This window comes from Myiozetetes cayanensis, unplaced genomic scaffold (assembly GCF_022539395.1).
Source record: "Myiozetetes cayanensis isolate MyiCay16 unplaced genomic scaffold, myiCay2020 scf15, whole genome shotgun sequence".
Taxonomy (NCBI): domain Eukaryota; kingdom Metazoa; phylum Chordata; class Aves; order Passeriformes; family Tyrannidae; genus Myiozetetes; species Myiozetetes cayanensis.
Window position 1 is genome coordinate 5,322,928 of NW_026087159.1, and position 22,884 is coordinate 5,345,811.

The 22,884-nt window shown below is 47.8% G+C and overlaps 2 protein-coding genes across 2 annotated transcripts in view; one reads left to right on the forward strand and one right to left on the reverse strand.

The window, feature by feature from the left end:
* The window catches only part of BRS3 (bombesin receptor subtype 3), a 478,452-nt gene that overhangs the window by 374,372 nt on the left and 81,196 nt on the right, over positions 1-22,884 (reverse strand). The gene's annotated exons all lie outside the window — the stretch shown is intronic.
* Positions 638-22,884, forward strand: part of ARHGEF6 (Rac/Cdc42 guanine nucleotide exchange factor 6) — a 39,791-nt gene continuing 17,544 nt past the window's right edge. The window contains 9 exon segments of the mRNA XM_050310673.1: positions 638-817; positions 1,846-1,929; positions 9,776-9,860; positions 14,634-14,761; positions 15,183-15,384; positions 17,972-18,042; positions 19,464-19,558; positions 20,992-21,087; positions 21,931-22,053. Coding sequence (XP_050166630.1) covers positions 653-817; positions 1,846-1,929; positions 9,776-9,860; positions 14,634-14,761; positions 15,183-15,384; positions 17,972-18,042; positions 19,464-19,558; positions 20,992-21,087; positions 21,931-22,053 — 1,049 coding nt within the window. The 5' untranslated portion in view covers positions 638-652.

A 22,884-nucleotide genomic window follows, 5' to 3' on the forward strand; every position in this document is an offset into this window, starting at 1 on the left:
TTGAGAGATTATCATCATCCACGAAAACCATTTTGAATTATCTGTGCACTTGTACACAACAGTTGAAAAAAACATTATTTGCGTATAAAGTGCATTACCAGAATTTAAAAACCAGACAATAGGAAACTACTGTAAAAGGCAATTTTAATAACTAGGGCTGCCACATAACATTGAAAATGTTTATTTAAAGTTAGTGTGACATACCTTCAAATCACCATCAGTGTGAATTCAGTTTTAACACTGAATACCTCATTATTTACAGTATTGATAAAATTACTTTGGGTAATAACCCCAAGTTCAGACCCAAGTTTACCAGGTGATAGGTGCCAGCTGCCACGTCCCTGGACGAGATACTTGTGGTGCAGTAAGTATTCCCATGAAATACTTCTCAATAATGTTGAAAATGTAGTTAAAAATCTACTTGCTCTGTCTCTTAACAGAGCGCAAAGAACTATTTTATTTTGAAAGTTTCTTACCTTAGAGGAACTACTGGTTCCTAAGATTTGGTGAGTTTCTGTGCCGAGCCAAAAAAAAAAAAAGTAGTTTCACACTTGAGCTGTGCAAGCAGCAGCAGAGGCAGGAAGATGCAATCACGGATGTGGGTTCCAGTGCTCTGCTGCACAGGACGGCGCCAGCAGCACAGCTCTCTGCCATGAATCCAGAAGAACAAACTGTAACGTGGCTTATTTCATTGGGAGTCTTAAATTCCCCCAAGAAAATAATAGATGATCCAGAGGAGTTCCTGAAAACTTCTCTCAAAGATGGAACGGTGCTTTGTAAACTCATTAATCGGCTTCTTCCGGGATCTGCAGAAAAGGTAATGCTTTCCCATGTGTTTCACTGCCCTGAGACAGAGCCCTGCTCAGTGAAACGCTGCCCTGGGTGCTTCAGGTCTGGTTTCCTTTGGCGAGAGGAGCTTCAGGGCGATGAATGTTTTACATTTAAGTTTCTAACAAAGCAAAGTGTGATTGTAGCTTTTAGTTCTTTGATTTTGTCTCTGTGTCCAGAAAAAAACCCCCCACAAGTTTACACTTGGCCGGGTTACACGTGTTCGTTCAGTGGCAGGAAATACTGGACCTAGCAGAGATCAGAATATCTTGGCTTTGAATAGAAGGATATGCAGTTTGTCTGTATTTACGTAAATATCGTTAATTATGATTGTAAATATATTCACTCTTTCAGAAGTCTTACTGCAAAATGCTTTGTAAGTCAGGAAATACACTGGAGAAGCAGATTAGGGCAGGAATAAACAATAACCCTTGCATCCGGGCTGTTTGATCTGTCCCAAGGCCAGCAAATCCACTGGTACTGAGGCCATGTGAGTGCCTCCTGTTATAGTTTCATGAGGTGTGTATTTGCAGTCCAAAAACATGATAAGAAACTGCAGGAGAAAAGAAGGGAAGGAGTCCAGTGACAGATCAGAACTGGCAACACAGAAGAGGAGCTGTTTAATTGAAAAAAAACACACTGCAACAGGTTCTCCACCCTATCAAACAGGAGCCTTTATTAAATTATGCAAAGATCAGTTTTGCCAGCTCCTTATCTTTTGCTTACATGTGATGGTTCAGGGCAGTGTGTTGTTAAAGGTCATCAATTTCCCACTGTCACTTTAGGGCACTGTCATATGTTGAGATTTAAAACAAGATGCCGACCATTTCGATGTATTCATCACTTCCTCCAGTGGCTTTCTTCCTGCTTCGACAGCTTGCCTGCCACCCCCTCCCGCCCCCTGAAGAAGCTTCCCTAATTCAGTATAAAACGCACATGTCAATATTCATGCAGGCCCTCTCCACAGAGGCGACACGGGAGGTAATGCAATGAGCTCAGTGGGTTTTCTTTCTTTAGTATTGCCTGGAGCCTAAAAATGAAGCAGATTGCATCAGTAATATTCAAGAGTTCTTGAAAGGCTGCGCACTCCTGAAAGTGGAGGTAAGTCAGCTTGGGTCCTTTCTTTTATTGTCTTGACTGTTTAATCAGCCTTGGGAAAGGAAGCCAGATATCAGAGAGACTAAGTCGGTGTCCATTCCTCATCTTTTGTATTAATAATGTAAATCAAAGCATGGGTAGTTTAATATTCTGTTTGGAGAATTGTTTATTGACTGTGATCTTAACAGATTCCTTCTTTTGAGACAATCTAAACGCTCAAGCAGACACACATGCAGCAATAACAGGAGGTCTGACTAAACAGACTTAAACCTGGACCTGTTTACATGGGGTTTTTTTCATTATTACAGGGAAGGAATTGCAGGTTTCAGCCTTGCTTTAGTAGAAGGGTGAAATACTCTTAATACTGCAGTATTTTTTTCATCCCCTTGCAACTGTTTTATGAGATTTCTGCCAAACACATATTAAATTGTTCCTTACATATAAAAACAATCCTAATGAAATCAAAAGACACCTTTTCAATGGCTATTCCTAATCCTATCTATGCTGATTCTTATGCTTAAGCATAGCTCGTGTTTGCAAGATCAGTCTCATTGAATCACTTCAGAGTTCAGCTAATTTTGCCACCAAATTTTTTACTATTTGCCTATGGACTTGAAATTTAAATACTTTTGTATCACACTTAAATTCCTACGGTAAAAAAGAAACCTGTAACAAAGAATCATCACTGTCTTGTTTGAAATATGCTCAAGGTTGTGGGAAAAAGTATATTCTGAAGACAAATTCTGCCAGAAGCAGGGACAGCATCCTTGGGCATTACACAGAATATTCATGCACCACTGTGAGAAAAGTCCAACCCACAGTAGCTCTGTTCCTGCATTTTTCCTTTGAAGGTCTAAATAAGCAAAGAGCCTTTCTCCTCTTCAGAGCTTTGACCAGCATGGAAATGTGCTCATTCCAGAACTGTCTCCCTAGCCTGTTGTTTCCCAGTAATGCATTTCTCGAGCCTGCTGCAGCAGCCCAGTTTTAAGAGCAGATATATATAGAATCCCTGAAGGCCTATTGCATCCAAAATCAGTTGTTGCCAGTCCTCTGGTACTGACCATGTGATTTCCTCCATTTCTACTTGCAAACTAATCATAAAATGGCTGTGGTGGGAAAAATTTTAAAATAAGGAATTTTAAAGAGCTAAAGCACAGGACAGGGGAACAGTCCTCAACTGCTGTGCTGTAACATCTCATAGTTTTGAGAGTCCATTCTGCAATATTGCACTTACACTCCACAATTTTGAGATAGTCAGAACTAGCAACATTTTGTGTCCAGCTCTGGGTGTTGCTCTGATCCTCCACGTGCCTTCTCTTCCTTGGCTTTAACAAATTAAAGGTTTCTGACTTCTTTTTTCTTCTGATTTATAACCTACCTAATCTTTGAAATATTCTGAGCCATTACTAAGTTCTTCCTTCACATTCTTGTGGTTACCCCTGTCTTATTTGCTGTCAGAGGAGACCTCAAAAGCTGAATAAAAGCTCAAATATCTTGAGCTCAAGTTTAAATTTTGCAATGAAATGAAAACAATTTCTTCTTATTTTTTTTCCCAAAATATTGTCATATTAGAATGCCAAGTGAAGACAGGAATTTTGCTTCTTCCTGGCTCCTCTCTGCAGCCTCAGGCAGAGGAAGGCTCGAGCTAGGACAGCTGAGATGGTGGGCAAGACATGGCACAGGAAGAATGCTTATGCTTCCTTCTGACTCTTCTCCCATGTTGCCAGCTTTTCTGAGTCCTCTAAAGGCAAAGCTGGAGGAGACAGGAAAACCCTCTGCCATCTGTTCCTTCTAAAAGCTACCCTGTTTGGACCCCCTTGGCAAGAAGACTCTAAGCAGCATACCTACGGATGGTCCTCCCGCATGCCTGAGCCCTAGTTTGCCTTGGGAAGGGCCACTGCCCTTCAGAGGGGGTTCCCTGCAGCACATTTACTCTGGAAGCAAGTCTGGAGTATCAGAACAGGCAGGAAACCTTCTGCTTCCAAGATCTGTCAGCACGGAAGTTGCAGAGATTGGGTATTATGTCTAAGGATGATGAGCACAGGATAGGGAATCTTTTCTGCTCCAGCAACCTAACCCGAGAAAAAAGTAACATCAGGAAAGGTCTTGTCTTAATACATATGAATTCCCTGACAGCCATCCTGCTCTTTATCCAAACCTTGGATTTGACAGTAAAACCCTGATGATTCTCTCCAATTCTGCCCTTCTCCAAATGCCACTTGAACTCTCACTCCTCAGATATGAAGAAGTAGCCTGGGACTGGACCTGAGCCACTTCTCCTGTCTTGAGACTGACAAGTGCATGTTAAGGTCAAAGATTCTGTTCCTGTTGCAGATGTGAGCAAAAGAGGATGTTCTGAGGAAATTGAGAGCTCACAACTTCTCCCCTGGATGCTGACTTATCCAGAACGGCCTCATCCTGGGGAATCTCAAACATGATATAAGTATTCCATCCCAACATCCCATGGCTTTATTGTACTTTGCCAAAGCAGTGACTGCCTTCATACTCTGCCTTCAATTTGGTTTTTTGTAGTAGATGTTTGTGCAGCTGCTGTTTGCAGCTGAATACACACCCCTTCACTGGGCATTGCTGGCATGCAGGGAAGGTGGTCAGTGTGGAGAGTAAGGTTTCCAGCAGTTTTTAGCTGAAACCCAAATCACATCTTCCACTGAACAGATACTGCTTGCCAATCTCTTCCAGTAGGAGGGAATGCAAAGAGGTACACATATGCACTTCCCTCCCACCCTTCTTTGTTGTCCTGGTAACTCAATCTTAGGAAGTGGAAGAAAGACAGAGTGAGGCAAACAGCAACTTCTCCTGTTTTACAGGAGCAGTGAAACATTTGGACATAGTGGACACTTGGACATAGGGGAAGAAGGACCCTGTGTGACCTTCCTGTTTTGAGATGGCTCTGTTAAGTTGAAGGAGTTCTACAGGCTGGTGGTGTGAGCTGGAAGAAACCATCTCATGGCAGGGTGTAAATAACCACACTCTTCCTTAGCTTCAGTCCAGCCCAAGCCTGCAAACATTTTCTGCTTCACTGGTGTTAGTCCTAAAAGAGAAGGCAAGCACGGCAATCATCACCTCCTTCTAACCAGGCAAGTGCTGTAATGAGGTGAAACAATGAAATTGTGTCCAAAATTTCCCAACTGCTTTTCAGTGCTACAATTTAAGTTATGAGAATGTCTGTTAATCCAGCTCTGCTGAGCCAGAAGACTAGGCAAAGGGCATGGGCACCTCTTTGGAGTATAAATGTCCTTAGAGGATTCTTCCATTTCCTCAGTTTGGACTGAGGAACAGTGCAGATAACCTGTGCTTAATTTACACTGTGGCTTCAACACCTGAGCTGTGTATCTGACTCAATAGCAGGTCCAGTGAGTACTGCTGAGGCAGTGCCAGCTGGATGCAACTGGGTTGAGGTGAAAAGTGGAAGGCAAAAGGTTCTCTCCTGGTGACCACATAGAGTCTACTGTAGAAGACAGGGAAAAGATCACGAGGAAAGAGAAAAATCATAGAAAGCTCCTGGCCTAGCTTTTTCTTGAGGACACAAAAGAAAACTATTTGCTTTTGCTCTTGACATCAGCAGCTCAATAGCTAAGCATCATTTGCTGCTGAAGCAGCACAAGATCTTCATTCAGCAGCAGCATTTTATTGCTAACACAACCACAAAACTTCTGGCAAGGTGCTGAATTTTGTGAGCTAAGAATGTATCTGCCTGATAAATCAATAGCTGGATTAAACCTGGCTGCCCAAACGATCATAGAGCACGCAGTGGGTTGTTGCCTTCGTGGGCAGCACAGAGGCTATTTCTGCTCTTGGAGGTGCTTGCAAACTTCACCAAACTGTATGTACCTGGACTGAGGGTGTGGGAGAGCAGATGAAAAATCATCACCCTCCTGGCTCCCTATCCACGCCTCTCCCAAAACCTGCTGTCCTTTGGCTTTGCTCCAAAGTGACATTACCTTTCCTAGGTGGATAACATCAGAAGCAAAAGCTCCTGCCCACCAGCGACCAGCACAAGCACCGGGAGATGGGTCTGTCTGAACTCAGAGTGACCCTGTGTCGCAGAGACCCCTATGTCCAGGAGTGGGGTGTATCTCTGACACCCGTGTCCCTGCGTGGGGTTGGGATCTACAGCTAGGCTTCACCAGGGATGTCAGTGCAGTGCTCCATTCCCTGTTCATGCTGCAGCCTGCTGGTGTGCTGAGGCGTCTGGGGATTTTCATGTTCCCTGCAGGAGACTGTTCCCCGAACAGATGGGCACAGGCAGCAGAGGCGCCGTGCTCGCCGCGGCGAGGACATGCCGTCTCCGAGCATTCACTGCCTCAAACTGAACTGTGCCTCATCCACGGGCCCCTTCTGCAGCTCTTCTCAGTGTGCAAACCTGCTCCAATTACTGTTTCAATAGCCTGGATATTCTTTCCTTGTCCCATCCTTTCCCCCTCATTTTCCCTGTCCTTTTTAATTTACTTTTTCCTTTCCTTTTTTTCCTGTTTTCCCTTTCTCCCTCCTTCTTTCTGCTTTTCCCCTTTTCCTTTACTTTCTTCCTTTCTGTCTTCCCTTTCTTTCCCCCCCTTTCTGCTTTTCCCTTTTTCCTTTCTTTTTTTTCCTTTCCCCTTTCCGTTTTCTTTTTTCCCCCTCCCTCTCCTCTGATTTACTTTTACCCTTTCCCTTTTCCCTTTCTCCGGCCTTTCCCCTTTGCCTTCCTCTTCCCCCTCTCCCGCCCGCGGCCGGCGGAGGGAGCTGCGGCCGCACGGCCCGCCCGGGTCCCGCATCGCCCGGTGGAGCGGGGCGGAGCGGGGCGGCGGCACCGCCTGTCACTTCCCCTTCCCTTCTCTTCCCTTCCCTTGCCCGCGCCGCGATCCGGCTCCGGGTCAGAGCCGCAGCGGCCGCCCCGCAGCAGCGCCCGGCGCCGCCGCCATGCCCCGGGGCTGCGCGCCCGCCCGCCCGCCGTGAGTACCGAGCGCGTCCCGGCCCGGCCGCGCCCGCGGGGGTCCCGGCGGGGGGGTCTGCGGCAGCTCCCACGGGTGTTATCCCCGCGGGTGTCCGCGCTGAAGGGGGTGAAGCAGCGCGGTGCCGGCGCGGGGGCTCCGCTCCGGGCGCTCGGCGGGGGCAGCGGCGCTGCCGTGCCCGGCTCCGCGGGGCCGGTGCCGGCGGAGCCCCGGGGGGCGCGGGACGCGCGGGCAGGTCCGGCGGGAGCACCGCGGGCAGCGGGAGCCCTGAGCGCCGCATCGCCGGCGGGCGGGGGACGGGCGGCTCCGGCTCCTTCCCCGGGGCTGGGGCATCGCTCCGGGCTTGGCACCAGCCGGGGGTTTTGTCGGACTGTGGACGGCTCGTGTTGGAAACACAACCCGGCTTCCCCGAACTTTTCTGCACCTCCCATGCCGGGACCGGGATTTTGGGTGCTGGTTGCTTGCTGGCTGCTCGCGGGTTTGGTTTCTCGCCCTTCCCGAATAGCCGGGTGCGCTTCTGGTCGCGGAGCACCGGCCCCCGCGCCGCTGCCTTTGGCGGTGCGGCAGTGCAGGGTTTCCCTCTCCCGGTGTGATGCCTGACGGAGCAGCAGGAGCGTTTCACCGAGGGGAGCTGCGGTCTGGGATTCTGGAAGTCAGGAGCGCGTTTTAATGGAGATCTTCAGACGACAGCCGTAGATTTAAACGCGGTTTTACTTGCATCCACCAGATCTTCCTTGAGTTAAAAGCGGAAAAAGGCTTTTCCCGCTTTATTTGTCTTCTAGCTGCAGCTCGTCTTTTAGTTAGGAATGGAATTATGGATGGATTGTGCTGGGAAAAGTAATTTTTAGTTCATAAATGAGGACTTTTCTGTACGCTGAATTTATTTGTGAGCAAGCTGCAGAATATATTTACATTACAGTAGCTGATCCAGAAGAGTTTTCCACATTGCCTTTGTTGCACAGTAGCTGTTCCAGACAGTTTCTCCATGAAGTCCTAAACGTTATTGCTTGCTTCTGTGCTCGAATTTTTTGCATATCCTTCTCCCCAACGTTTCTCTCTGGACTTTGTCAGCCTGATGACTCTGAACTTACAGCGTTATTCTGTGCAGTGAAGGATTCAGGATGTATTTTACTACTTAGAAAAAAAACCCCAAACATTCACTCAAGGCAGGACTTGTTTTTCTGGAATTACTGAAGTGGAGGAAAAAGGGTATGACTGAGAAAATGACACACCAGAGAGATGCACGCAAACATCCCACCCGGTCTGTTTACTTTCCTCCTGTGCAACTGTAACATCACATCCTCCAGCAGCTGCCAGCCGGGTCAGTGCACGCCGGGGCTCTCCATTACCGCCTCCCTTTCCACGGCGACACAAACGTTTGTCGTTTGTCGCTGCTCAGGGCTGGAGGCGATGCTCAGATAGCACTGCCTGCAACTGCAGGGCAGCAAAACCAGTTCACGCACCAGCTGGCAGAGGGGATGGGGTCTGCGTGGTCCAAAGGAGCAAACCCAAGCAAGTGCAGGTGATAGATCAGCCCAAAACCAGCCCAAGGTAGGTGGGGGTGTCCCCAAAATGTGCAGAGTAGTGGGCATGATGAAAGCTGTGGAGCTACTGGTTTTAATGTTTGTGATGACAGAAGGTAGTTCCCCCTCTGAGCATGGATTAAATTTCTTCAGGGTAAAGGCTTCCTCCTGGTGTTGAGTGGCTGACTCAGTTTTTGAATATATTCTCAAAAAAGAGCAGTTTGTGCTGCCTGTGTTGGACTTCTGTGCTGCACTGGTGTGTCTGTCAAAAGAAGGAGATGCTGCAAGGACCTGGGGCTGTGGAAGAGACCAGTCCCCTTCCTATTTGAAATATGCCAAGTGTACTCAAAGAGCTATATGTGAAAAACAAGAAAGGGCCATTTTAAAGGGCAGTTTGAATTACCCTAAAGGTAATTAAGACTTGTGTCCTTATTTAGCAGGATACACTCTTTAGTGCATTGGAAATGTTTGTAATTAGATGGTGTCTGCCAGGAGAGCTTTAAAATCATCTTTCGTGTTTGTTGGATTTGTGGATCTGTGGTCTCCATCTGCAAGACAATGTGTATTTGGGGATTAGCAGATGGTGCTGTGGTGGTACCATTAACAGGGACTTTTTGTATCTCTCATGTTTGCTTCCTTAGTGGTAGGATTTGTACAATCTGCCTGAAGTTGAGGGCATTTGTCAGGTGTTAGAGGGGGTTGCAGTGTTTTGGAAACTCAGGATGCCCCTCGTTGTGCTGGTGGTGATTTCTGAAGTACAAGGTCCAGGTTATCAGGCATGGAAAATAAGCCCTTGCTAACTCTGTATTTCTGTTTTGCTGTTGAAGCTTAGCAACACCAAATTATTTAAGGTGGAATTTTTGTGTATAAAATAACTGGTTTTGGCTTCCTGTAAAAAAGTGTAAATTTTCTATATATGCCATATTGCAATAGCAGAAAATTGTCTGTGTGTTAATTCTACTGTGGAAAATATGTGTGTGTTTATACATAGATCTGTATGTACAGCCTCAATCTCTTCAGCTTTCGATAACAAAAATAGCAACAAAATCTTTCCTTCCCCCAAGGCCAGCAATAACCTTCTGGGTGATTTTCAGAGGAGTCCCTGCTCTGCAGACAGCACCAATTCCTTCCTTCCCTGTCCCCAGTGTTATACTGCAAATGCTGATGGGTCCCCCCTGCCCTTCCCACGCAGCGGTGCCCCAGGAATTCTCTGGCTGTAAAGGAAATGGGACTTGTCAGCCCTGAATAAACACCCTTCCCCTGCAGAGGCACACGGGCTGCCTAATCCTCACTGTCACCCTCCAGCAGCGTGGGTGGCTCAGGCAGACAGAGTGAGATGTTTTGGGCTCGACTGACCAAGTTCCTCTTTCACAGGTGTTTGATCCACATGACTTGTACACCGGAGACCAGTTCTCCAAGGTCCTGAGCACATTAACAGCTGTAAATAAAGCTACTGAAGGTAAGAGAAAAGGGTTTTTTTTTCTGTCATCCTCTCAAATTCTTTCTTGTGTGTGTGCAGGGCTGGTTTTTATTTTTTTGCTAATTCCTAGTTTATGATGATTTCTTGGCAAATTGTTCTGCCAGCACTGATGCTTGATGGTGGATGGTGGGATTGGCATTTCATGCTTCTACCAGCTCTGGGTTTAGACGTGGTGTTTCACAGGTGCTGTGTGCACTCTGCAGAGCTCGATTATGGCTTTGCACTGAGGGACTCAGTTTTGATAGTATTAAGGGACTTCAAAGTAGGTCATTGTAAGGGAGCCTCAATGTAAATGAGCACGCACCTCCCAAAATGCAAATATCGGATTTTAAATACTGTGTTTTAAAGCCGAAGAGAAAAACAGCTCCATCTGCATAATATCTTTACTGTATGTCAAAACAAACGTTGTTGCCAGTTGCTCAGTCAATTGTATTGATGTTTTTCTCTCTCTCCTCTGCCGGGTTCCATAGAGTAGGCTCCTGGATCTGGAAATCAAGCTGATAGCTTGTCCTGCATCCCTGGGAGCAGGAGTAGGCTGCTGAAGCAAAACAAATCAGCTGATCTTGTTTCCATCCCAGATATGTAGCTGTTCCCTACAGGCTGCTTTAAACTGATACTCAGTCACACAGGCTGTGAAAGGAGAAGTTCAGTGGGGAGGGCAATGGCAGTGTGCTGCTCTGGGGAAAGGGTGAAAAGACCTTCATTCTGAGGGGATGAGGAACAGGTCTGCATGAAGTGGAAAGCATTTATAGCCCCGTGTCATACAGGTGGATTGGGACAGAGTCCTGTGCACCCATCAAAGTCCAGCCCCAGAATAGTTCAGTTCCCGTGTTGCAGGTCACATTTTAGGTGATTTAAAGGAGGAGAATTCAAAATCATTATTTTCCTCTCATGGAAAGGTTTTCCTCTCTGCTTACTGCATTTTATCTGCTTTTGGTTTGTGGTGGTGCTCTCTGTTATTTCACTTATCTTTCAACTGAGTTTTTGCTTTTGGATTCTCTTTTACTAGTATAGAAACTGCTCAGGTGTTCAGTGAAACAAACTCTTAGTTGGGAGTAGGCCCTCTCCTGCTTTTTTCCTGTTTTCTGTTCTCATACAAGGCTTTGTAAAATCATGTGTATAAAAATATGCACTATATTTATACATTATATATACTATTGTATAAACTGTCATGCATATATTGTACATCAACATGGATAATATATGTGTATAGTAATAAGACATAATGTATAACAATAGTAGTATTTATATGTACACACACACATACTATTTGTGCACACACATAATGTGTGTGTAATGCTGCTCTGAAGAAATTCAAGTTCTTAGGCTGCCATTCTGCAGCCAGCACTCAGCTCTGCCCACAGCTCATTCCCTAGAAGTCTGGGAATGGTAATCTGGCCTCAGCACATCATCTCCTCCCAACCTCAGCACCTCTCACAGCCTCTCCCTGCTCCATTACCCACACACCCTGTGACCCCGTGTGGAAGCTCTTGCATTTCAGTGTGATGGGGATATAAAATGTAGGTTACCTTGACCGGGAGCAACCTTTGCAAGTGCTGCTGTTGTGATCGACAGTTGCTTCATTATTCTGAAAGCAAAAAGAGTGAGAAGCTTTCCTGCCTCTGTGCTTGCCTGTTGCTGGACCAGAGGGGTGTGATGGGTGTGTGCTGATGGGACGGCGAGGCCACTGTGCCATTCTCAGAAAGTCCCCTTACTTAAAGCCCCAACTGCATTCCTGCAGCCACCCATGTCCCAGCTCCACCTGGGACAGGGCTTCTGGGAAGTAGTTCCAGGGCTATAGGGAAGCTGGGATCCTCCTGGTTTCATGGCAAACATCTGTTTGAACATATGCTTTCTCTGTTTAAATGTTAAAAAGCGCAATGCCTGCGATATAATTAGCTGCTCAGGCAGAGAGCACCCTTGGGAAAAGTGCAGGGTAAAATAAATACATGTCTAAAACGTTTGCTTTTTGGTGGCTTGGCCGAGTTCCTGAGGAGCAGGAGCCTGTGTCCTACAAACCGCCACTGCAGATGGTCCGGTTTGTCCGTCTCGTCAGAGGCCAAGGGCTGAATGGAGCATCAGGGCAAGCCTGGTGCTGGCTACTGCAGTTCCTGCCATGGCCAAGGCTCTGGCAGGCCTGTGCATCCCAGCACTTGCAGTGCTGCTGCATCCCAACACCCTCGTCAGAGGCAGAGGGGAGTAGGTGTCGGCTAAGGAAACGCCGTGGGAATGTGTTTCAGAGCATCCATTTGAAGTCCAAATCCTTGTGTGTTCGTGGATCTTGTTATGCAAATAACTGGAGGCATCATTTGTAGCGGATAAACTCGTAGTTCAGCAGCTGTCCATCAAAACACAGCAATACAGAGCTCGATGCTTTTATCTGCAAGAGGGCAGGGGAGGAAAACCAGCTGTGCTGGATCAGACGAGGCTCATCTGCCAAAAATAGTGTAGGAATGTGAGCAGAAAACCCAGCTATTTTAACCATAGTTTAAGCAACATATGGCAGCAGTGTTCCATGCTGGACCAGGCATAAAATAGGACACTGTCATGATGCAATATAAATGATACACTTCCCTGCCAAACTGTCAAAGTCAGTTTTACATTTGTTTCTAGGTTGCTGCAGATATTTATAAAAGCTTTGGAAGATTGGGAGGGGCAGGGAGAAGCATAAAATCTACAGTAACCGAGTCATTTCCTTGGGACTGTGGCTGATGACTTGAACAAGCGAAGTCTGGACTTGTGGTTTACGCCCTCCCTTTCCAGAAGGAATCAGGGGAAGAACATCTCACACTGGCAGCCAGCCACCCCTCTGGCCTGTGAGTCGCCAGGAACAACCAAAACCATTCCTGCTCAAATCCCAGGATGCTTCAGAGAGAAAAACCCACTCTGTTGGCAGAGTGGGTTTTCCATGCAGAGGGGTTTTGCTGTTGCTGCAGCCCAGGGAGCTGGGAATTCACCATGCGGTCATAAGGCAGTTGTGTAACGAGCAGGGCGAAAGAGAAAACTGAGTCACTGACAGCACACAGGACTTATCATGGATGTTGTCCATCGCTAGAGCTCGGACTGGGCAGACTGGTGTGTGGGTATGGCATGGCTGGGGCTTTGTAAGGCAGCAGCACCTGGAAGTCATAGTCATGGACCTGGTCCCCATTGTGCAAGGGGTTGGAGAGAGACAAAGCGAGTCCTTTCCCCAGGAGCTCACAGTTTGTGTTGCTCCAGGTCTAGTCTTAGGATGAGGTGTTTTCCTATTGAAGCAAAAACCCTCTGGGGAGAATAAAAGCCCAGCTGAGTTCCTGTAACTCCCACCAGACTTCCCCTTCGGAATGAGTTTTCCATGTTGACATTCAGACAGGAGGAGAATGGGGGAACAGCAGCCTTAGAGTTTATGTTTTCTTATTCCTGTGCACACTTGGCTGGATCACCCTCTCCTCTTGCAGCATTTTCAAGGAACAGCTCCAAATGTGACCCAGGGACTTGCACACCCAGCACAGTGATTCCTGCAGACTGCTTTTGTCCATCCTGCTTTTGAGGTCCGTGGACATGGTAGGTCCACACTGCAGGTGGAAACCAGCAGCTCTGGAATGCAGAAATGTTCTAAAATCTGAAGCAAAGCTATAAGGCAAATCTTAAAAGTCCTTCACAGTTTACTGGGATGATAATATCTGCTGTTGGCATTTTTTGACCACCATGGCACATAAAAAGGTGATCTGAGTCGTGTCCCACAGTGTGGTGTGGGGTACAGCAGATGAGAAGAACTGGAAATTACTGGGTGGCTTTAATCCCATGGGTTTACAGCTCTCCAGCATCAATCAGGAGTCTGGGGTTGAGCACTGCCAGGTCCTGCAGGAGCTGGGACTTCTCTTACTGACAAAGGACACTGACTCAGCCTCTGTATAGTTGTGACCAGGAAATTTTTTACCCTCTGGTGACTTTTCCTGTATTAATATAGAAACAAATCACTAATCATAAAAACAGATGTGTCAGAGCAGCAGCATTGCCTCCAGCATCAGGCAGGTAGGGGCAGGAGCAAACCTGGGGACCGGTTTGCAAAGCAAAGAGCTTTGAGTGTGTGAAGGAGGCAACTCCAAGAGCTGCTGGGATAATCTGAGCCTTTCCGTGGGCTGTCCATCTCCTGGGGATGACACTCCTGTCCTTCCTCAGCATGGCTTGAATCCCTCTCTCACATGGCTAATGGCAGCAGTCCATGAACAGTAATCAAAATAGTGCCTAGGCTGTTTCAGCTGGATAATGAGCCCAGAAGGGCTCCTCTGAATAGAGAAGCGATTGTGTTGACCAGCTGTTCAGCATTCTTCCCCACTCGGCGGGACAGCCCACGCTGCAGCTGCAGAGGTGACCTAAGAGCACTGGAGAGCTAAACTCTGACACACCTTCAGCAGTGCTTACTTGGATCCCAGAAACATACCCAGTTGGGCATCACTGGGCTGAGTATTATTCTACTTTTCTACAGTTTTAAGGGGGATTTTAAAAAAATACTGCAACTAGATGTGTGGCTGGCACAGCCTAGGAGTGCCTCAGGATGGGATTCAACCACTTCCATGATGGAAGGGTTATCCCAGCCCAGAAAAACATCCTCGCTGTTGACTGGCAATACCCACGCTGGAGATGCTGTCTCGCTCTTTCAACTGCTGTGCCCTGTTGTTTTCTTTACAGGCTTTACTCTTTGCTTTGCTGTGATGTGGAGGGGTGTTGGACAGTTGGGTAAAACTCAGATGTTGTTTTGTTTTTCACCAGATCAGCCACCCAAAGGACCATGTCCACATCTGTCGTCTCGTAGCTCCGCAGCTGGAGACCCCCAGGCTGAGTCCAACGGCACAACTTCACAGTCAGCGAGGGTGTTACGGAGGCAATCCAAGCTTGTGGTATCCCTTATTTAACATCTGATTATGGGTTTGATGGCTGTGGGAGTAGAGGGGTGTGAGTGGGACCTCTGGGTCAAGAACAGCAGAGGGGCTTGTTCTCCCCTGATCTCCATCGCAGCTTTGCTGCCTCGGCTGGAGGGAGTCTCGCAGCTTCTCCAAACCACAGCGCTCCTCTGTATGACATGAGGAGAGCGATTCTTGTCTGCCAACCATTGCACTGGGAAACTAAATTAATGCTTGGGAGGGAGGGACCTTGTGGTCCTCTGGAGGGAATGTTTACACAACAGCAAGACATTATTGCTTGTTATACAGAGCAATACTGAAAAAACAGCTGTCACAACAAAGAAGAACAATGGCTTGTCCTAGTGGTTTCTGCCTTTTTGGAGGATTTACTGAGGTTTTTCCATGTTTCTTTCCTTAGGAGATGACCGAGAATGGCAGTCATCAGCTGGTGGTAAAGGCCAGGTTCAATTTTAAGCAGACCAATGAGGATGAACTCTCTGTTAACAAAGGAGACATTATTTATGTCACCCGGGTTGAAGAAGGGGGCTGGTGGGAAGGGACCTTGAATGGAAAAACAGGCTGGTTCCCAAGCAACTACGTCAGAGAAATCAAATCCACCGGTAAGCAAATTGCTTTCAAGGGCTGATTGAATGACAGCAGTATAATGCAGTGAGGACCCTTGTGCCTTTGGGAAATTGCTACTATTTATTAAGGACCATTTGTGTGCTTAAAGCAGCTGGGCTAATGGAAGGCTGAACGAGGCCGGAAGGGTAAAGCCTTTTGGATGAGTTGTTTGAGAGCTGCTTCACCCTCTTCCCAGTGCTCCCTCAAGCCCCATCAGCACGGAAGCAGGGATGTTGCCAGAGGATGAGGTTGGGAACAGTTGCTTGGTTCCCCTTTGTTCTGGGGAGCTGTCAGGTTGTTCCAGTGTCCGAGCACAGAATTAGCTTTTTTGTTAGAGACCTCAGTCAGGCCATGTGTTTGTGTTTGATCCTGCCATTTCTGGCAGCACTGGAAGGGATGCTCACCGTCATGGTGTGCAATCCAACAAAAACTGCATGGCCACAGGGAGCAGTGCCTGGCTTTGTCCATAGTGATGGCTGATTCCTCAGGGTGCATTTTCCTTCCCCCTGATGCCTCTTCTGCTGTGATGCTGAGAAAGGAAGAGGGAGGGTACAATCCATCTGATGACATCTGCCTTTATTGAGCTTTGTCTTGAGTGTCCTTAACGTTTTCTGGGATATGATCATCCCAGGCATGAAGATGACATGAAGGTGATGACATGAAGACCCTGGCCAACTGCCCTGTGGTGTTACACATCCATTCAAGTAGCTCAGCCTGTTCTTCAGAGGCCATTGCGTGACAGTAAACTGTTTTTCTACAAAAAGCAACTTAACTCCTTAATGTGCCCTGAGGACTTACCCTGGACAGAGACCAGTTGTTTGTTTGGTGCTGGTTTTATGGCTCAGGATCAGCCCAGGCCTCAAACACTGAGATGCCAGCAGTGGTCTGCAAAGAACTGCAAAATGTGCAGCCCCCATTAGACAGCCTTGCTCCCACACTTGCAAAAAAAAAAAAATAAACAAAGGAGGGAAGAAAAAAATTAATGATTGAGTGCTCAGAATTAGGTCAGTTTTTGTTTAACTCTAAACGAAAAAATCATTGTTAGAATATCTCATCTCCCATGGTTTCCCTCTGGGAAATGATGTCTGAGCTAGAGCAGGACGTTGCAGCAGGGATTGAAGGCTTGTCTGGCACAACTCAGGAATTGCTAATTAACTCAGTGAAGGGAGAAGAGAGATGTTTTAAACAAAAGAGAGCAAACTTCAGTCCTATGGGGAAAATCAGATGGGAGCTGCATGAAATAACAGCACCTTGCTGAAGGGAGAGTCTCCTATAGATCCTGATGAGAGCCCATCAGATTTTTACGTCTACAGAGCTTTTCTCTCCAAATCCTCTCTCCAGCATCCATTTCACATGGAAGGAGGGTTCATTCCCCTGGTGTCTGCATGCTCAGGAGATGTGGCCATATTCCAAGTGATATATGCAGAGACTATCAGTGAACCTCCCCAGGAGCACTGCCGGGGGGGGAGCTGCTTTCCTCACCTCCACAGTGTGAGACTTATCACTCTAAATGGAGTTACTTGTTTTTCAGCAGTATCTGTACCTCCACTGTGTCCTAAATGTGCCCTTTGGGTGGAAATAACTATCTGTGTGGAGGAAAGCTCCTCTGAGTCTTTAGATGAGGCACAGAGCTCCTGGCTGGAAGTGACAGGAAGCACTACAGGAGCAGTAATTAGACAGTACATCAAGCTGGAGCTTCCAGGGGCTAAATTTATCAATATCAGGCTTCTCCCCTGCTATTGGTGTGAAAGTAATTGCCTTCTGTGAGTGATTGCAGGGAGATAGGAGAGCCTGGCTGCTCTGCAGGGCACTGAGGTGTTTCAGTACAAGGTGTGCAGCGTGGCCAGGGCTGGGCAGCCTTGCACTGCCTGCCTGTCCCAGTCCAGAGGGGGTAATGGTGCCACTGTGGTGCTGGGAGAGCTGGAAAGCTGTGCTTCTGGCAGGGAATGGGCTTCTTGAGTGAAGGAAAAGTGGAGCAGGGACTTGTATGTGTGTGTGTCTGTGTGTGCACACACATCGTGCTGGAGGCATCCGCAGGGATTTAGCAAATGGCAAATGCCAAGTGAGAACTGGCTTACAGGTTTGTGGGAGCTTTTCATTGAAATCTGCCTTCATTCAGAGAAGGATTTTGCATCAGCAGTGACTGCAGGGATCATGGTTCAGCGTATTGATCGGGGTTGGCTTCAAGTGCCTTGTGAATCACCTGGAACAAAACATGGTAACTGTGGTTTCTTACAGACACACAGTTTTAAAACCCAAATTTTATGGGCCAGGTGAAGTCACACTGTAGCTCTAAACAGTGCCAGAGACTGGGCTGCTGCCAGGGATTTCGGAGCAGACCTGTAAGTTGGTTGGCAGAGGCTGCACAGAGCTTCTGGTGTGACTCGCTCAGCCACCGTCAGTGTCGTGCACGCCTCTGGTTTGATCCTAGCTTTTATGAAGCAGGGAAACAAACTCTGCAATTGAAGTTTTGTGTTCATGAGGATGAAGTTATGTCTGCTGGCCATGATGTGGCAGTGTCTTTTCCTCCTGGAATAATGAGAGCTGTGCACTGTTATTTATTGATGTATTTTTTTTGTACAGATAAACCACTCTCTCCCAAAGCATTAAAAGGACTTGAAAGCACTCAGCTGACAAAGAATTATTACCCTGTGGTAAGTTTTAAAGTGCTGATCATACATTTTAATAAGTAGCATGTTATTAATCTTCTGAACTGGCTCCTTCCCTTAAAAATCATTGAAGGAATTTGTAACAATCGGGGATGTGACTCTGTGTTTAAATGCAGCTGTTTCCATTCCCTTGATTCAAGACTGTCAAGACAATAAACCACAAATGGAAGTTTCTGCAAATGTCAAAAGGAGAGACTTGAAGTAGGCAACTGAGATAGTTCAGCAGAGGTGGTAGCTTTGAGATCAGTGGGGAGGAACAAGGCACAGTATCTTTGGTCCAGTCCTTACCATGAACTGGGACTATCTCCCCTTGATAAAGATGGGGAGATAGTGCCATGGTGCAGGCAAGCCAGATTAGGGTTCTGATCCTTTTCTTGGGTTTGGCTGGAGATGTTACACCCTGAGCTGCCTGCCCTGTGCCACTGCCAACAGCTGCAGCCCCTGGAGAACGGGCAGCCACTGCAGCTCACAGCCTGGCTTGGTAACTAGGCTCAGCTTTGGAGCAGGTTCACAGCCTGCCAGGCCATGGACTAGGACTATAGAAGGGGTGGGGAAACATCACCTCCTCTACATCTTGCTGCCAGAGTGAGGAGGTCTAGCAAAGATGGGGCAGGCACCTTCCCCCTGTGTCCAGGCTAGAGTGAACCCTCTGGTGTAAGAGAGTGAAGATTTCTGCATGTGAGCATCCCTGGCTCTCAGTGCTGGAGCTAAATCATGCTCATCAGCATGTCTAAATATATTTCAAGCAAAGCAAAGCAGTCACAGTATGTCCAGAGAGCTGGGAACCACCTCCACTATCTCCAAAGCTCATCCACACTGAGAAACTTGAGTGCTGACTGGGAGGGTGCAGGCACTGGGTTTTCCTGCCATGAGGCCGGGGATGAATTGGCTGCTGAAATGGATTAGCAGGAGCAAACCCAACTCGGCATGTCCCTGAAGTGGCAAGTGAGCTGTGCCCTGGCTTGAGCTGCTACAGGAGCCATCCTTGGTGCAGCCACTGCTGCATTTAAATTGTGCTGCCTTGGTGCAAACAGTGCTCCCAGGGTGCGTGCACAGGTTGTTTGTTTGCACACTTTGGCAGCTAGTTGTGCATGCAGGGTCAGGGCATGAGCCTCTCAGGGCTCAGATAGTAAACTCAGGTTGGACCTGACATTGTCTTCGTGCTTTGCCAGAGAAGAAGGAGCAGCCTTTAACACCTGCTTTCCAGGTCTCGTCGAGTTTGCAAAGTAAAATGCCAAGATTAGCCCACCAGGACTTTGCTGAGCATTCTGGGTTCTGCATTAACAAGTGTAATTTCTGGACTTAAAATACACTTCCCTGCACTTCCACATTTGGAAGCTGATGTCATGTTCCTTTGACTAGTCGCTAGTACAAAGATCTACTCAGTGCTCTGTCTCTCACTCTAGGTGTTGCAAAATATTCTGGAAACAGAACGAGATTATGCGAAGGAACTACAGTCACTTCTGGGAACTTACTTAAGACCCCTCCAGTCTTATGATAAGTAAGATATAAGGGCATCTGAGGTGGAGAGAACCCTGTAAAATCCATCATAGTTCATTGCTTTCCTGCTTTTGAATGCTTAGGGACTGTTACTGCTGCTCTTGTAAAGCCTCACAATTCTCTGTGAACCAGAAAACCAGCCCACGTTGTGCAGGTTTCTGCTCTTTCCTGTTCCTCAGTGGTCACGCAGGCACTGGGCTGTGTCAGAAATGGGCATTTCCATCCGGGAGAGGGCTGGCTGTTCCCACCCATCTGCAAGCTCATGTGTGCCTGTCCCAGCATGTGTGTTCCCTGGCAGCGTGCCTTGCATGGCTTCTCCCCTTGTCGTTTGCCTCGTTGTGACTTCTCAGCCCCGGTCATCTCTTCATTCCATGCGGACAGGTTATCCTCTGTGCTTAGATCGCCTCTCGCGGAACCCAAACTGCTGCTCAGCAAGAAGTGGCTCCCCTGTGTCCCTGTCTGTCCAGGCACTAAGTACCTCTGTACTTGAGAAGAACACGCTGCCATCTCTTGTGGCCTGAGCAACACTGGGCTGACTGGGGGGCTTGTCCAGGCCTACCTGCCCGTGCTGGGCAGCGTGATGCAGAGGCAGCCACGGACAGCACACTGATGCCTGTCAGCAGGTCTCTGTCGATAGTTTCACCCTACATAGAAGACCCAGTGCAGTTGACTTCACCTCCTGCTCCTTGCTTCAGCTTTACAGTTGTCTGTTCCCAGCGGTGCCGTCTCGGTGACCCTGTCCATGAGCTGGGCTGGGGTCCCTCCGGCTGAGTGCACTGCGGGGGGACCGGGCAGCCTTGGGATGTCTGGAGAGATGGGAGAATAGTGTCCTAAGGCCTCTGTATTTAAATCACTTCTCCCTCCCCCAAGTCTTCATGTGGGAAAATTTCTCATGCTCATAGCCTTGTAGGCAGCAAATGGCCTGAATGAGGGTGGTATGAGGATGAATATGAGGATGGCTCTGAGGATGACAGAAGCAGACACATTAGCTTTGCCTAGGAAAAATCCAACCTCACTCAAGGAACAAAGCAGTCTCTACCTGAGGTGCCTCTGTGTAGGACTGTCATCCCATAGGGAAACCCACAGAATGAATCCCTGAAGACAAAGCTGTCTCTGTGTCTGTGCACACACCGCCCTCCCCACCCCTGGCTGAAATCCCGTCTGTCTGTGCCTCTTAGATAGCTAAGCATCTGAGAAGATTAGTATGATTAAGTGATTAAAATCCAATTAAGATAATCCTTGGCAGCAGACATCTTCTCCAGGAGTCTGTGGTCTGTAGCTCACAGATCATGAGTTTTGTGTTTCCTCATGTCCGATGGTGTATCTGGGGAATGAGAAATTCTTGGGTCTTTTTGGAAGGACCACTTACAAATAGGAAGGGGCTGCTCCTGAGAACAACATCTCTGATGCTGTCTGGTGATTTGAATCTCACAGGCTCAGCGCTGTGGACATTGCAGCATTGCTGGGAAACATGGAAGAAATCTCTGCATTCCAGCAAACACTGAACCAAGCCTTGGAAGAAGTTGCAAAGTAAGTCCCTGCCATAGCACTGAGGTTGTTAAGCTATTAAACTGCAGCTAAAAATAATAGAGAGACATGTTCATTAATCTTCCTCCTGGATGCTGTCTTAGACTTCTTAAATATAGAAGAAAATAACAGGATTGAAGAAAGGTGGCAGGTAGTGCTTTGGCAGGAGGGAAGGTAGAAGGAACTCTGACATTTTTAGTGCTAAGGCATCTGCTGAATGAGAGTGTCACTAGACCTGACACAAAAGATGCAGGCACATGCAGAGTGGGAGATCTGGCAGGCATGAAGATGGGAATTGCCAGGAAGCAAAGAGCAAATTATTAGAGGTGCTAATTTCCTGCAGGGAGGCTGACAGACATGTTTAGCCTTAGCCCAGCCTGTCTTTTGGAAGGGCTGAAAAGAGAGAAAAGACTGAATACTAGAAATATATTCAGGCTGTGGCTTCTCTTTCTCTCTCCATCTCCTCTCTCATATTCATGGGCAGCCCAGAGAGTGGGACCATCCCTGCATTGCCCCCAGTTCTTTCCAGCACATCCTCATCAGACACAATGGGCTGCAGCATCCCAGCTGCAGCTCTGCTGGTGTCACAGGTCAGGCTGGGCCACACCTTGCCCCAGGCTGATAATGAGTTGTGATGCTCACTGTCTGTGCCACAGAAACCCAGACCCATCTGAGGATCTCCTTCCTCCTCCTCCCCAGCTGGCAGGTGTGGGTATTTTGCTGGGTTCTGCCGTGCCCCGGGAATGTCCCCGTGCAGCGGGTGGTTCCTGGGCAGGTCCCTGAGGTTGCCGTAGCTGCAGGGTGCAGATCAAGGGGCTCAGTGTGGCGCTGTGTTGGTGTCTGTAGGCTCCCCGAGAACCAGCAGCGTGTGGGAGGCTGTTTCATGAACCTGATGCCCCAGTTCCGCTCCCTGTACCTGACGTACTGTGCAAACCACCCGTCGGCCGTCAACGTGCTCACGCAGCACAGGTGAGTGAGGGAGGAGGAGCTTCAGACTGAAATCCCTCCTTGAAAATGTTACTTTTCTTATTGATACTTGGCCTGCCACGGCTGTTGGGATGTGTTTTGACAATAGGGCAAGGGGATAACATGGGATCTGCCATTGGGAAAACTGCTGGGGCTTTGGGCTCTTTAGCAAAGCCTTTCAGTTCCAGCATGGAGACAACTCATTGCTGTTTGTGTTCAGGGCTGATCCTGCCTGCACATATAGGATCCTACCTTGGGTAAAACAGGCAACCCCAGCCCTGGCAGTAGCATCTCCTCTAATTGTTACTTGCTGAAGGGCCCAGATGCTGTTTCAGACCTGCTCCTCCAGATGCTGTTTCCTCCCATCTGCTCACACACCTGCAGGTGGGAGGGTGCTCCCCTGTGGCACCACAGCGAGGGGCACATCGCTGCAGAAGGAAGGTGGTCATTGAGTCACCCAGAGTTACCCAGTTTATTAATTGCTGTTAAACCAAATGGTTGCTTTGCAGGGTCACTGGTAGATCATTTTAATAGCATCTTTCTCCCACTTGAGTAGACACTCAAATTCATGGGATGTTGTGCTCAGGGGTGTGCCAAGCCAAAAGGCTACCACTGTGTCATCCCTAGCACAGTTTAGCTGTCCTCCCTGCAGCAGTGGGAAAGCCAGGATCCCATCCATACTGTTTAAGTCTTCCCATTCTGTAACAGGAACTTACCTGGTGAAATCCAGCTTTAATTCAGCGTAACGAAAAGCCTGGCTCCAGCAAATGACTCATTCATGTGGTTCCTCAGTCTGACCCCTTTTCTTAAATCAGTCAAAGAATCAGCTTTAGC